The 16,471-nt window shown below is 43.2% G+C and overlaps 1 protein-coding gene across 1 annotated transcript in view; it reads left to right on the forward strand.

Moving 5' to 3' along the window:
- The window catches only part of RUVBL1 (RuvB like AAA ATPase 1), a 40,164-nt gene that overhangs the window by 16,869 nt on the left and 6,824 nt on the right, over positions 1-16,471 (forward strand). The window contains exons 4-8 of the mRNA XM_032267955.1: positions 2,672-2,823; positions 5,944-6,033; positions 6,848-6,997; positions 8,748-8,811; positions 10,189-10,387. Coding sequence (XP_032123846.1) covers positions 2,672-2,823; positions 5,944-6,033; positions 6,848-6,997; positions 8,748-8,811; positions 10,189-10,387 — 655 coding nt within the window. The remainder of the gene's footprint in view (positions 1-2,671; positions 2,824-5,943; positions 6,034-6,847; positions 6,998-8,747; positions 8,812-10,188; positions 10,388-16,471) is intronic.

The raw sequence follows: 16,471 nt of genomic DNA on the forward strand, positions 1-16,471 counted from the left end.
TCTTTTGGGGCTATTCCAAAACTTCCATTTATAAGCTATCAGATGGAATGAAGGTAGACTAAAACTTTTCCTTAACTTTAATATCTGAGAGTCTTTGTCCTGACTGGGTTTCTGGGGTAAGGCAAATGGCCCAATGATAAGATAATGACCACATTTAAAAGTGGGAAGTTACTGAGTGTACCTGACACCATAGGTAGTGTTTCTTAGTGCCATTGGAATATTTCCATATCAGAACAGAGGTAGCTTAATTGTGAGGACATCAAATCCTTATCGAGGCTCCCTGCCATCAGAACTAGCTTATGTCTCCACATTTGTGAGAATAGTTTTTCACTTGTTCTTTAGATAACTGGATCTCAACTGTGTCTGTACTTTGGAATCATGGGGAGAATTTTAAACTGATAGTGATGGCAGGGCCCCATCCTCTGAGATTTGGAAGCAAATGGTCTGGGTACAGCCAGGGCATGATTCATTATAGGGACTTCTCAGGTGGACCTAAAGATTTAGAACCATGACCACAAGGTCCAGCAGAGGTTTAGAGTAGTGTTTCCTAAACTTAGGCCATCAATGGTCTTACTTCACCGAGTCTCACTGGTATTATTTACTTAAAAAATTTTTTTAAAGTAGACTTGGTAATTTTGTGCATATATATAGAAAGGTGTGCAGAACATAAATACATAGGTAGGTGGATTATCATAAAGTGAAAACCCATGAAACCAGCAGCCGATCAAAAAAGGGAATGTTGCCAGAACTCCAAAGTACCCTTCATGTTTACTCCCAGTTGCCATCCTTCCTTTCCTAAGTTAATGGTAATCTTGATTTCTAACAGTATGCTTCAGTTATGCCTAGCTTTTAGTGCTGATGTTGAGGGTGTTATGGTGATATGGGCTATAACATTACATGGCTGGCTCCTAGAGTTCTCAGGCCATTACCATATAAAACATGTAACTGTATCTGCAGGTTTGTTTCTTGAGTATTATTAATACGTGGTCTGCCTAATGACAACCCCTTCACCCTTAATGACTTCATTCATTCATCTATTCACTGTGCCTGCTGTTGTGCTAGGCCCTTAGCTCAGGTATGAACAGACTGCAGAGGGGTAGGCAAGGTCTGCAAGTTATGGCATTGCCATGTGCTGTGCTATGCCAGTGGAAACACAGGTCGCCATGGGGAAAATTTGAAGGATGAGGAAGAAAAGAAAGATGTGTCAAAGGGGAGGGGGTGAGTTTTAAACTGAGACTGTAGGAAGGAGTTGCCTAAGCCAAAAAAAAAAAAAAAAAAAAGAAGTGCTTCAGGAAGCAGAGCCATTACATGCAAAAGCATATAATGAACATAAGATCATGTTCTAAAAATTAATTTAACAATGATTCTTGGATAATAAACAAATGTTTATTAAAGAGCTAATGTGGATGATGTTTAGAATTAGGAGAGACATTTACCTTTATTTGCAATATTCTAATATAAGGTGCTTTGGAAATTGGTTCTATTATCACTTAAAAAAATTATAGAGCAGCCAGGCATGGTAGCTCATGCCTATAGTCCTAGCACTCTGGGAGGCTGAGGTGGGCAGATCACCTGAGGTCAGGAATTCAAGCCCAGGCTGGCCAACATGATGAAAACCCATCTCTATTAAAAGTCCAAAAAAAAAATTAGCCAGATGTGGTGGCGCACACCTGTAATCCCAGCTACTTGGGAGGCTGAGGTAGGAGAATCACTTGAACCCGGGAGGCGGAGGTTGCAGTGAGCCGAGTTCTCACCATTGCACTCCAGCCTGGGTGACAGACCAAGACTCTATCTCAACAAGAAAGACAGACAGACAGAGAGAGAGAGAGAGAGAGAGAAAGAGAGAGAGAGAGAGAGAGAGAGAGAGACTGAGATTGTAGAGTAACAGAAAGAGAAAGAAAAAGGAAGGAAGGGAGGGAGAGAGGAAGGGAGGGAGGGAGAGAGAGAGGGAAGAAAGAAAAATTGTAGAGCAGCACATTGCAAATAATGCATGATAACTGGGTATTTCTTCTTGGGGTATGCAGTGAGAGTCAGCCAGAGGCCTACAACACCTGGGAGGGAGGGAAGAAAGAAAGAAAAACTGTAGAGCAATACATTGCAAATAGTGCATGACAACTGGGTATTTCTTCTTGGGGTATGCAGTGAGAGTCAGCCAGAGGCCCATAACACCTGGCAGGGTGGAGTGTTCCCCACTGTTGACATAGACACCTAATTATTTTAGTATGCCCTGCTCAGGCTTGATAGTGTCAGAGGGTGTGTAGTGAGTTATTCCATTGGTTTTAAGATTTCCTTTGAGAGTCAGAAATGCAGGAAACAAGGCTACAGGAGTTTTGATAGCCACTGTTCTGGTGGAATAGAATAGTGTGGGTTCAGAGACTAAAGGCTAAAGCTAAATTTCACCCCCGTGGAAATGGAGCAGGCAATTTTGAGAATTATAACTTGTCTGTCTAGTTCTGGATTTGAACCCAGAAAGTTCCCTTAAAAAGTCGCATTTCTAATAGTACCTCTAATTGACATTTATATGTTTGTTTTGCCTTTTTACCCATCATGACACCTGGAATGTACATTATTAAGGTTGATTTGTCAGTTCTGGTGACACAGAAGTTTTGGGCTCTCAGAATAAGAGAGAAGATTCTGCCTCTCACCATGGCCCCTCTGCCACCTCTTCCAGGGCTGCGAATAAAGGAGACCAAGGAAGTTTATGAAGGTGAAGTCACAGAGCTAACTCCGTGCGAGACAGAGAATCCTATGGGGGGATATGGCAAAACCATTAGCCACGTAATCATAGGACTCAAAACAGCCAAAGGAACCAAACAGCTGAAAGTGAGTACATGTTTGTGGCCCCTTTTCTCTTGACTCTTCCAGCACTGTGTGGCTTTGGGCAGGTGTTGTAACCTGTCTACATCCCAGTCCCCTGACCTGTGCACTGCAGGTATTGATTTCTCACAGAACTGCTTTAAAGCAGTACCTAGCATAGGGCTTGCACATAGGAAGACTCAGGGAAGATAACTGTTTTCTTAGTAACTCCTAGGAAACTATTCATGTTAAAATGTGAGCTGTGTGGTTAAGTCAAGAAACTGCCTCTGCCATCCCATGTTCCATATTATGACCATGTGTCAAAGACCCTGGGCCGGGTCTGAACCTGGGCATTAATTTTTCTAGTTATCAGTGCACATGCTCATAGAAAGAAACAGCATTGAGTAATCAAATAAGAGTTGTATAAAGATGATGGATGGACTTCCTAGGGGCCACACACAGAATCCTGACTGGAGTTGCTTGTGTCAGGAACTTGTCATCATTTCAGTGGTTGGTTCTACTCAGTACAGGGCTTTGTGGAGAGGCCAGAATGATGACACTGGATAGCCCTCAAAGGCACTCCTCAGCCACCTGTCCTGTAAGTCTTTAGGATGGAGGCAGTAGAGTTCCCAGGGGAAGAGCATGAGCTTTGGAGTCTAAGTCCTAAAGGAAAACCCTGGCTTTGCTACTTATAACTGTGTAGCATTAATCTCTGAGTAGTAGTTTCTTTATCTGTTGAATGGGAATAATAATTGTCTGTCTTTCAGAGTTATGGCTTTGGTAGTGGCACCTAGTTACCTAATGAATGATAGCTGTTAATGTTATCGTGAGAGCCTTCACTTAGAGAAATGGAGCAGTCCAGATTTTAGGCTTTGCTTTATTATTATTAATAAATATTATCATTATAGCTCTCATTTATTGTATGTGTCAGGTCTTGGACTAAGTGCTTCAACAAACATTTATTGTTATTCATAACTTTATATGTGTATATGTTTGCATGTGTGATTGTGTGTATGTATAATTTCCCTCATGTTACAGAAGAAGGCTCATAAAGAGGTTACATGGTTATCCTGAGATCATCCAGCAGAGCTGACCCTCTGAGCCCTAAGCTTTGTGCTGTCTGCCGGCCAATTTGCTGTGTGACCTTTGGAAGTCAGTTGAGCTCTCTGGGACTCAGTTTTCTCATCTATAAACTGCAGGAGATTGACCATATAATTTCTCCATCTTTATTCTGTTCTACGATTTTATGGTTCTTTGATTTTCTAAGGTTGTTTCTTGGTCACTGCTTTATGGAGATCATAAAAATGTCACTTCTTCCAAGGGCCATTTTTCTTTTTCCTAACAGGGTTTCCATCTCAGGAGCTTGCCTCTGCAAATATCTCTTTTATACCTACCCCTCATCACTTCCATTCTGAATTAATTAGATTTCTCAGTAGCATCTGCCACCTTTCCAGTAATTACATCTTCAGTCAATTCATTTGGGAAATTAACCGGTATAAAAATGCTTGAGGCAAAAAGGAAGTATATTCTCCAATGTAGGACAGATAAAATAAGGCATACAGTTTAAATTTCACCTATTTGTAATGCTACTTTGTACAGTTTCTTTACAAAAATAATGTAGAGGAGAAGATGAAATTTTTCTTCCAAAATGAATACTTTTAGGTACTTTTAGAATATGTACAAAATATTTGGTTAGAAGGGGCTCAAATACTTGGTGGATATTCAAGTCTGAAGGGCTCTTCTGAGTCCTAACAAGGAGAATGCCATTAGTAATCCTGACCCCTGGGGATCTTAGCCACCATTGTCTTTAGGCTCCCAGGCTCCCAGCAGTTCTGCCAGGGGCTGCCTGTCCCCACCCAGCCAAGGAGAGGCAGAGCCCTGGGTTTGCTGCTGCGGTGGTGGTTTTTTAAAAGCTTTATTGAGATAGCATTTTAAATAAAATTCACCCATGTTAAGTATACAATTTCAGGAATTTTAATGTATTTTCACAGTTGTACAATCACCACAATCTTAATTTCAGAACATTTTCATCGCCCCAGAAAGAATCCTCCTGCTCATTTACAGTCATCCCCATTCCCACTATAGCCCTCAGCCACTACTAGTCTACTTTCTGTTGCCTTCTTTTGAACTTTTCATATAAATGGGACATATAGTGTGTGGTTTTTTTTGTATCTGGCTTCTTTGACCAAGCCCTGGGTTTTTACTTTTTAATTTTGTTTGGGGAAAAGTCCAAGATTTTTTTCACCATAGCTCTGTTATGTAACATAGCTCTCCATGAGCTGCAGGAGATCAACCATGAAGACCTCGAGAAACTTGTGTTTAACTACAGAATCCTTACAAAGGCAGCTATCCTAGAATATTAATCACTGAGGGTCACCAGAATCTAGAGAAAAGTAACAGCTCCCCAAATCTGCTTATTTCCTTTCCTGGAGCTATAAACAGGCAGGCCCAAGAGCACAAACTCTGAGATTGAATCAAAAGGCTTGGGAAAGATTCTGGTTTATGCTTTTCATTGAATTACTGTATACATCTGTGATTGCACCTGGGTGCTGCTGTATAGATGAGCAAACTTAGGCTCTGAGAACCTTATCCAAAATCATAGGCCCTGCAAGATGCTAGCCTTGAGATTGCTAAGCAGGTGCTGGCAGGTGCCTTAGTTGTGGAAAGTTCCACACCCCCACCCCCCCCCGAGGTGAGGCAAATGAAGGAGTGAAGCAGGGATGATGATCTCAAAAGGAGTGATAGGGCCTGTGGTCCTGTGGACAGTGTGGGCTGGGCACATCTCAGGGCAGCCAGGACCATCCTTATAAAATCCCTGCTGCCAGTTTACAGCCTCTGGAGTCAAGTGAAAGAGGAGAGTAGGTGTCCCATGTGTCCCTCTTGTGCCTGTCATGTAGGGACACAGGCATGCTGGTCCCCTTCCTCTCTCCCTGGTGTGGTTAGTCCCCCAGCCAGTCTCTCATGTACTCACACATTCACACTCCTGCAGGTCCCAGTATACATGCACATGCAAAACATTCTCCACACACCTGCTAACTACCTCAGGTCCCTTATGGAAAGGTACCTTACAGGGTGTCAGAAGGAAATGGAATATGTGTTACACTTCTCCGATTTACTCTTTTTTTTTTTTTTTTTTTTTTTTTTTAGCTGGATCCCAGCATTTTTGAAAGTTTGCAGAAAGAGCGAGTAGAGGCTGGAGATGTGATCTACATTGAAGCCAACAGTGGGGCCGTAAAGGTAATGCCTTCCTTGGGACACAACGTTGTCCCTTATTTGTTTGGCAGGAGAAGACCTAGGCGACAAGAGAGTTGCTTTCTTCAGAGGGTGTGGGGTGTGTGGGGAGGGGCTGGTGTCTGTTGTGAGGCTGATGGAAGGTCAATTAGTGACCCTTTATGTATAATAAAGTTTGCCTTCCCTTTATCTTCATTCTTTAACCTTCTCATGATTAAAACAGACAGTCTCTTAGAAAAAAATACTAAAACCGGTTTAGAGGGGGAGGACAGGGTAAGAAACCAAAACAACTTTAGTCATTTTCAAATTGAAATGTGCAGTGTATTTAATCTTCCTTTTATCTCTTTGGTATTTTCTTCCCAAGATATATGCATGTGGGAAGGAATGCTGCATTTGTTGGCATTCTTTTCTATCTGATTTTCAGGGTCCTGTACAGTGTTCCTCACTGTTTAATGGATGGGCATAATACTTCATATCATACAATAAATCACCCACCTACAAAAGAGTCTGAGCAGCTCCTCCGCCTCCAGTTAATCTACTGGATTTGCCCTTTATCAGGATTGCATACAGTTAAAAGAAAAAAGGGGAAAAGGATTTTGGGAGAAAGTATCAGGTGTTTTTCAACCCAGTTTTTGGAGCTCAGTGATGAGCAGATAGCTCCCTTCTCTTGGCAGCAGGGGAGTGGGGCATATTTGGAGTTTGTCAAGTAGGCTGTCAGGCCCACTGTGGGAACTGAGACCTTTATCTTACTTAGCCCTGTGCCATTTGGGGACTTGGCAGTGAAAACTCACCAGGCACTCATATTTCTCTCTTTTTGCAGAGGCAGGGCAGGTGTGATACCTATGCAACAGAATTTGACCTTGAAGCTGAAGAGTATGTCCCCTTGCCAAAAGGGGATGTGCACAAAAAGAAAGAAATCATACAAGATGTGACCTTGCATGACTTGGATGTGGCTAATGCGCGGCCCCAGGTACTGCTTCGATGCCTGTGTGACCTGGCACACTAGCCCTTTTGTATGTGCATAGAGGTCTGGGAATGAATTGTCAGAGTCTTGCTGCCTATCTTGAGGCAGACGGTCCTTTTCTATCTGTAATGTTCAGCAATTAACATCGACATGAGCTACGAGGGACTCCTTTGTTCCCATTCAAATGCTCTAGTCACAGATGATTTCATGTGTATTGTTTCTTATCCCAGCCTAGCCTCTGGCCCTGAGCTAGCCAGCTTCCTCTGTGGCTTTGCTCCAGCAGTGGGCTCATGCCTGGGATTCTCTGGGTGTTAATGGCAGGAGGGCGGGAGAGTTCTATGAGCCCTTTACAGGATTTCAGAAAGCCTGACAAAGCTCTTTCTTTCCCCCTGCTTAGCAAAAGCCACAGTTATTTTAAGCTTTGAGCTGGTACTGTTGTCTGCTTCTCATGCAGATGGATACTTATACCTTGACTAATAAAATGTAGGAAAGGATTTTATCACTTTATGACACTTCTAGGAAATGTGTGATTAAAAGAAACAAGACACCAACTATTTCCTGTTGATGGTCTTCCAGTTTGGTTTCATCTTCATCCTGAAAGACACACCTCTTCACTATTGGGGAATAGTTTGTTTTCTTATTTGAAATTTGATCCGTGAGTGTTTTGTTCCTTGGAGCTTTGGTCAAGAGATTACTGAAGACTCATCTTGGACCAACAGGTCCCCTTGGTTGGTGAAATGGCCATCCCCAAACTGACCTTCTGGGAGCCCTTGACCGAGAAGAGTGCTGGGCTGGGAGTCAGAAGTCAGGAAACATGTTGCTCCATCACTGACTGCTTGGTTGATTTGTCATTTTGGGTCTCTGAGTTTTCTGTGATTTAGGGTTCTGATTTTGAGTTTCCTCCTACCTGGCAAGGCTGTTTTGAGAACCAGACAGGAAACATTTGCTGCCTTTAGCTATTCAGCATTTAGGGAGCACCTCTGTGTCCCAGGGCCTGGTAACCAACAGGTGCTCACTAAATGCTGAACAAATGACCAAACACTGACCTCTTCGTCTTGCTGACTGCACTGTTAGCAGCCTGCAGGAGGATGCAGGTGAGTGGTGAACCTGCTATGGAGTCAGCCATTCCACAGGGACAGGCCCGTAGACTGAACAGCTCCAGGTTAAGTAAGGGCTAGGCTGATGCGAGCCTGTGGCCAAATCTAGTGAAAGGAGGCACGGCAATATAATCATGGTATGTTTATACTTAATCTTATAGTCCGTGTGTCCCCAAAGGCACAGGAACATTGGGAGGAAGTCATGAGTCCCTTTAGGGTCGATGCCCCCCAGAGGGCATTTGACTTGAACTTTAATGACTGGGAACTTCCTAGGAAGGAGAATCGTATTCCTGAAAGATGGAATACATTTTGCAAAAGCATTGAGTCATAAAAGAGCTTTGGGGTATCCAGGGCAGGGCCCATGGTCTTGTATGGTTAATCAAGGAGCAAGGGATTGGAAAAAGATAGGGCTGGAGAAGGAGGCTAGGCAGGCACCACAGAGCTTATACTTACCATAAAAGGATTTTGTTTGATTCTTACAGGTTCTGGGGAACCTCTAAAAATTCCTCTGTGTTTAGAAGCTCCTCAGGCTTTGAGGAGGGTTCTCCATACCTCAGGACCCCATGTTGAATTGATGAGTGGGATGCAGGGGGATGAGGCTTCTGTAGCCACCTTAGAAAGCAGCACTGACACTGACTCTAAAGTCTTCTCTTATGCAGGGGGGACAAGATATCCTGTCCATGATGGGCCAGTTAATGAAGCCAAAGAAGACAGAAATTACAGGTAGGACAACCAGCATGGCCTGCGAGCAAGGGGCAGGGTGGAGGGCCCTGTGTTGTGAGCTGCTCTTGCAGCTCTGTGAGCACATCCACCCTAAGGAAATGCCTCAGAACAGTTCCTTCTTCCTCATAGTTCAGAGCTTGACTCTAGCCTAAGTCTCTGGTGGCATTTAGGCAGCCATACAGCACCTGTGTGTATGGCTGCCCCTCTGCTGTCACAGTTTCTGGCCCCTATGAGGCCCCAGAAATGTGGATTTGTGTTGCCTAGCTCTGCTGGAGCACAGGCTCTGGAGCCTTGTGCTGTCACCCTCCTCCCCAGTAGAGTGCAGGGCAGCTCCACAGATCAGCTCCACGCACTACCCTGCCCAGTTTGCGGGCACTTCCAGAGCTCCACGAGGGACACTGCTGCTGCTCCCATGTGAACCTTTATTTTACCCTGCTGCTCTTCCTAGCTTTCCTCTTGTTGTTTTTTTTTTTCTAATTCTACCTACAGTTTCGTCACCTTAAGTTGGTAGTTAAATATTAAAGCAAATATTATCATTAAAGTTTTAGCCAGGGCAGCAGTCTGAGACCTTTCTGTTCGAGTTTGTCTGGAACAGTTTCTTTGTTTTCACACGGTTTTCGGTGTGCATCCCCTTTGGATAATTCCTGCCTCGTGCCTTTGGTGGAAGACGCTGCATCAGATCTTCCAGTTCTCTGTTTGTGAGCTGCTCCTTCCTGATGATAACACAGGAGCTGGTTTGGAAAATGAGCACTGAGACCTTCGCTGGGTTGTGTAACTTTGAGAGACTCATCCCTCTAGGAGTTCTGAGATTGGGCCTTTCTTCAGAGCCTTTCATTCCTCCAAGGTTTTTGCTCAGGATTCTAAAAGCACCCACTTCCTTATTCCAGGCACTTGATTGAAAGTTAATTAACCTAAGCATTGTTATGTGGGACCAAAAGAAAGGGTCATTTACTGACTATAGAACAGGAAAATTTGCATGTGAAAATTCATTTCACCCAGGGCTCCTAAACTCCAATATCTCCCGGATCAGACAGAGCTAGATTGGGTGTGTGGGAGGTGATAAGGCATGGTAGTCTGTGAGTGTGTGTCAGGAAAGAATTCCCATGCAGAATACCCATGCAACCTTTTCACATTTAACCAAACACATCTTTTGGGGGAGGCTGCCAATTCTGTGACCTTTAGGTGTGATTATCATTGTGTTCAGATGACGACACTGAAGCCTGGAGTGGGGACACACCCTGCCTGGGGTCAAATAGCTAGTAGGAAAACTAGGCTCCCAGTGTGGGTTTGGATTGAATTTAGGCTGGGGAGAAAAGAAAAGGTAATAGTCTTCCCCAGCCTGGTACTGACTTTGCCTGCCATCCTTGCATCTCCTAGACAAACTTCGAGGGGAGATTAATAAGGTGGTGAACAAGTACATCGACCAGGGCATTGCTGAGCTGGTCCCGGGCGTGCTGTTTGTTGATGAGGTCCACATGCTGGACATTGAGTGCTTCACTTACCTGCACCGTGCCCTGGAGTCTTCTATTGCCCCCATCGTCATTTTTGCATCCAACCGAGGCAACTGTGTCATCAGGTAGGGTGGCTGCCTGCCAGCCACAAGGCTTTTTTACCTTCCATCTGGGCTCATTTCTTCCTCAGGATCTCTCTAAACCCCATGAGTCAGGACGGGGATGAGGGGAGGTCATGTTGTTTTTGAGAGAAAATGTGCCAAGTGGCTTGGCTCCAGCCTCATTTCTAGTCACCAAAGGCAGCAGCTGCTCTGTCACTCATGATGAGGGTCTCTGGGGTATAATACTACAATTTGGTTATTCAGTTGGAGTGTACAAAGGTAAGATCAGACAGGGCTAGCCTTTGATGACATTATACACGTGAACATCTTCAGTCTTCATCTGAGCTCTGGGAGGTAGGGATTATTGACGTCATTTTTCAAATAAAGAAACTGAATAGAATCATAACTTGTTCCTCGTCATAAAGACAGGATAAGAACCTAGCTCCTTCTGATAATAAAACCAGCATTTCACACTGCTGTCTTTCCATCCCCCAGCTCCACTCCTTCCCATCCCTTTGGCCTGCCTTTGGGAAGGGCAGATGTTGACACCTGGAAGGCAGATGTTCATATGGTGCTCATCCTGCCAAGATTGGCCCGAAGCTGGACCAGGAACTTTCCAGGGGTTGCTTTTTCTTCTAAGCACTCTCCAGGCTTGTGGTCCTAGATAACACCCCATCTTTCCATCTCTCAAGCCCAGTGTCAGTATTCCCAGTACCTGGTAGTTTTGTTGCTCTTTTGGTTTTCTATTTAAATATTCGTGCCTGGTCTCTGCAGTGCTGGGGGCACAAAGGTGGGTGATAAGGGGCCTCTTTTCAAGCCTGCAACAGAGAGTGTGGGGACAAAGTCCCTGAGGCTGCATGCTCAGGGCAGTGGAGGGAGTGGGAGTTGGAAAGACACCCTGTGGCCCATGAGTATCTCAGGGCAGAGCTGGAGCCAAACTGAGTTTGCAATCAAAACTGCTGATTTGCCTAACTCACCTCTGAATGATGTTGGGCCCTATCTAAGATTTTAGTTTGCTCTTAATAGAGAAGCTTTATTATTAAGACTGTCCAAGCTGGGCACAGTCTTAATAATACAGTGATATGCACCTGTATTGTACACTTTGGGAGACTAAGGTGGGAAGATTGCTTGAGGCTAGGAGTTGAAGGCTGTAGTATGCAATGATCACACATGTGAATGGCTGTCACACTCTAGCCTGGGCAACATTGTGAGACCCCATCTCTAAAAATAATAAAAAAAAATAAACCATGTAAACCCTGATGTGGCTGGCTGTAGATAGGCCCCACAGTGGGGATTCAGTAGTGCTGTGAGTACTGCAGTATAGCAGCAGTTCCTCCCGCTCAGGTGGATTCTTTCACTTGCAATTAGGATTCGAATGCATGATTCAAGTCCATGTGGCAGCATCTTGTAGCTACTCCAAATCCCCGTGATGCTCTCTGGAAAGACCACTGTCACAAGTGCCTCCTAATAAGTCTTGGAAAGAAAGTGTGTGCCAGATCCACCATGGCTACCTGGGTAACATCTGGAGACAAATGCATGTGGGCCTTGTGCCTGGTATGCCTGACAGGCCTGTGGCTGTCTGGGCTTGGCCTCGCCAGGCTTCATCCTGATAGTGCAGCTGGTGAAAGGGCTCAGCCTTGGACAGACAGTGCCCCCTGCTGGGCAACTCTGCTAATAGGCTCCCTTCCCTCCACAGTAGGGAACCCAGCCCAGCAGATGCCTGCAGAGCCTGGCATCTCTCGTCCCCAGAAGCAAGATCACTCAGTTCCATCCCACCCAGGACTAAGGTGCACAGGAAGGTGGCCTTGATCTCAGAACCTGCTCAGTGGAGACAAAGCTCTGGTCAGCCTGAAACTTGGGAGATTTGGCCCCAGCCCCATCTGGGCTGATTTGATCAAGGGCTGCTAGAGGTTGTGGAGACCTTGATGGACTGCAGTTACCCAAGTGGAAGGAAGAGGCTCAGAGCATGGATCTTTAGGCAGGTTGGTTTAGGTAACCCAAATTCAGTTGTGTGCTCTGGAAGAGAATCTTGTCACTAGGAAATTTGTTGTAGTGGTGATAATAATGTCAACATGGACATTTTATGTAAACAGCACCATATAATCTGGTCTTTTGTGACAGGCTTCTTTCACTTAGCATGATGTTTTCAAGGTTCATCTATGTTGTAGCATGCGTAGTACTTATTTCTTTTTCTGGCTGAATAGTATTCTATTATATGGAATATTTAGTAGTGTATCTTATTTAACCATTCATTAGTTGATAGACATTGGGTTGTTGGTTTGTTTGGTTATTATGAATAATGCTGCTCTGAACATCTGTGTACAGCTTTTTTTTTTTAAGTAGAGATGGGGTCTCGCTTTGTTGCCTAGGTTGGTCTTGAACTCCTGGGCTCCAAGGATCCTCCTGCCTCAGCCTCCCAAACTGCTAGGATTACAGGTGTGAGCCACCACACCTGGACTATGTACAAAATTTTTATGTGGAACAGGTTTTGTTTCTGATGGTTATGTACCTAGGAGTGGAATTGCTGGGTCCAGTGGTAACTGTTTTAACCTTTCAAGGAACTGCCAGCTGTTTGCAAAGCCAGCTGCATCATTTGACATTCCCACCAGCAATGTATGAAGGTTCCAGTTTCTCTCCATTCTTGCCAACACTTCCCTGTCTTTTTGATTGTAGATATCCGAGTAAGTAGTGAAGTAATATCTCATTATGATTTTATTTGTATTTCCTTAAGGACTAAGGATCTTGAGCATCATCTTTTCATATGCTTATTGGCCATTTGTATATTGTCTGTGGAGAAATGTTTATTCATGTCTTTTCCCATTTTTTTTTGAAATGTGGTCTCTGTTGCCAGGCTGGAGTACAGTGGCGTGATCTCAGCACGTTGCAACCTCCGCCTCCTGGGTTCAAGTAATTCTTCTGCCTCGGTGTCCCAAGGAGCTGGGCCTACAGGCGTGCGCTACCATGCCCAGCTAATTTTGTATTTTTAGTGGAGATGGGGTTTCACCACGTTGGCCAGGAATGTCTCGATCTCTTGACTTTGTGATCCTCATGCCTCGGCCTCCCAAAGTGCTGGGATTACAGGCATGAGCCACCTCCATTTTTTATTCAGGTTCTTTGTCTTTCTGTTGTCGAATTGTAAGAGTTCTTTATATAGTCTGGATACTAGATCTTTATCATTTATATGTGATTTATAAATATCCTATTTGGATTGTCGTTTCAGTTTCTTGACAGTGTCTTTTGATACACAAAAGTTTTAAATTTTGATGAAGTCCAATTTATGTTTTTTTCTTTTGTTGTTTGTGTTTCTGGTTTCGTATCTAAGGACCCATTGCCTAATCTAGAATCACAAAGGTTTATGCCTGTGTTTTCTCCTGAGTGTTAGTTTCAGCTTTTGTGTGTAGGACTATGATCCATTTGGAGTTAATTTTCATGTGTGGCATAAGGAAGGGATTGGTCCAACTACATTATTTGGCATGTGAATATCCAGTTGTCCCAGAACCATTTGTTGAAAAGACTGTTCTGTTTTATTGAATTGTCTTGGCAGCCTCAGAAAATCAGCTTCAGAAAATCAAATGGCTGTCCTTTTAGCACTCTTACTGTTGCCCACTGAGCCAAGGTTAAGTGGTTGTTAGGTGAGTTGCTCATCATATTACCTAGAGAGGTGTTTTTACTGCGCTTTCTGTCAGCAGAAAAGCTTTGTGTTATCTGTGTCCCTGTAGTTACAGGATTTCATAAAGAAGCATTTATGTGGTGATTCTCAACAAGGGGCAGATTTAACATGACTCAGAAGTGCTGCTGGCATTTAGTGAGTAGAGACTAAGGACGCTGCTGAACATCCTGCAGTGCATAGGACAGCCTTTCAAAAAGAGTTAATTTGGTCCAAAACACCAACAGGGTCACAGCGGAGAAATCCTAAGTTACAGTAAGAGAAAAGTAGTCACAAACGAGTCAGCCATGTTGCACATGTGGCGGTGTATCTATAGAGTTCATTTCTAGAAGTATATTTGTCTTGTTCCTATCGATACACCGTATTGGATTCAAAGGAGAGTTGGGCCTGCGGCTTCACAACTCCAAATTGTCTATCTGGAGGAAGCTCACTAATGGCCGGGTTTGGACAATTGCTGAATGGTGAAATGTTAAAATTAGTAGTAAACTGAGGCCAAAGCCAGAAATGAACTTCTAGAATGCAAGAATAAATCTGCGGATTTACGTAAAATGTAATTATGCAGCTCATTAGCAGTTTTATATTATAACATTATCATGATGGCTGACTTCTTATACCGTGATCCTCCCTACTTCCTGGCCCCCCAGCTACTGCTGAGGTCAGCACACGGCCCAGCACCACTGCTAGCACATGTGGGGGCTCCACTCAGCCAGCCCACTCAGCAGCGTCACTGACCAGAACCGTCTCCCATGAATACATTTTCTAGAAGAAGCTTTCTACTTCAGATTCATAGCTTGGACAAATCTAAAAAATGTTTGGTCTTTAATTCCTGAAAAATGTTTAGCAGTCCTCAGCAGCCTTTTCTTTTTTGTTTTTCTCCTCAAATTCCTTTTTACCACTTGGCAGCCTTTTAATAGACTTCAGAAACTATAAGAAATGTTCTTAATGCATTTCTATAAATTCTGTTCTTATGAAATTTGATTATGGAGTACTTCATTTTTCTCTAACCTTTTTGTCTTTAAACTTTTAACATTTATTGTGATTTATCATGGGTGGTGTAGAATTTTGGATATTTTTGTCCTTGGGATATTTTAATGTGGCACAATTGAGATCTTACAGTTTCCTTAGAGTTCCCAAAAGAATTCTCAAATAAGATTTAAAAAATACTTGTGGCCTAAATAGAATTAGAAAACTAAAAATTAAATATTGTTTTAAAAGGTTATTTTGTTTAATGTGAAGGTTGCAGGCATTTGAATCATGATAGAATTTCATCGTTATAATTCTTCCTAATTTTTTTTTTTTTTTTTTTTTTTTTTGAGACGGAGTTTCACTCTTGTTACCCAGGCTGGAGTGCAATGGCGCGATCTCGGCTCACCGCAACCTCCGCGTCCTGGGTTCAGGCAATTCTCCTGCCTCAGCCTCCTGAGTAGCTGGGATTACAGGCACGCGCCACCATGCCCAGCTAATTTTTTGTAGCTTTAGTAGAGACGGGGTTTCACCGTGTTGACCAGGATGGTCTTGATCTCTTGACCTTGTGATCCACCCGCCTCGGCCTCCCAAAGTGCTGGGATTACAGGCTTGAGCCACCGCGCCCGGCCTATATTCTTCCTAATTTTAAGAGGACAGATTTGTTGCTGGGAAAAAAAGTTTTCTGTAAAGTTAACTGAATATTTGTATTTGCTATTAGTCTGTTTCCATATTTACTTTGAAGATTTTAATTTTTTTGCATTAGATTTAACAAGTCATTAATGTAGCATTTTATTCTCCTTTTGAATTGTTTTTATTGTGGTAAAATATGTTTAACATAAAATTTGCCATTTTAACCATTTTTAAGTGTACAATTTGTTGGCATTAATGACTTCTAATTAATGAAATAGAAGTGTGGTATGACCATCACTTCTGTTTCCAAAGCCATCACTGCTATTTTCAAAACTTTTTCATCACCTCAAAATCAGAAACTCTGTAACCATCAAGCATGAAGTCCCAAGTCTCCCTCTCCTCAGATCCTAGTAACATCTCATCTATTTCTGTCTTTTTTTTTTTCTTTTGAGACAGGATCTCACTCTGTCATCCAGGCTGGAGTGCAGTGGCACAGTGTTGGCTCACTGCAACCTCTGCCTCCCGGGCTCAAGTGATTCTTGTGCCTCTGCTTCTGGAGTAGCTGGGGTTGCAGGCACATGTCACCAAGCCAGCTAATTTCTGTCTCTATAAATTTGCCTACTATAGATATATCCTATAAGGAAACTATAAAATATTTGTTCTTTTGTCTCTGACTTATTTCACTTTGCATGTTTTCAGGGTTCATCCTGTGCTAGGATGTATTTTGTTTGCATTTTATTTTTACAATCATAAATATGCATTTTTATACCTCAACTAACTGGATAGAATTTAAACAGGTATATTTTATTTTTACTAAAGTTAAATTTTTAGCATGCTTACTTGTT

This window comes from Sapajus apella, unplaced genomic scaffold (assembly GCF_009761245.1).
Source record: "Sapajus apella isolate SASKATOON/1434 unplaced genomic scaffold, GSC_monkey_1.0 scaffold174, whole genome shotgun sequence".
Classification (NCBI taxonomy): domain Eukaryota; kingdom Metazoa; phylum Chordata; class Mammalia; order Primates; family Cebidae; genus Sapajus; species Sapajus apella.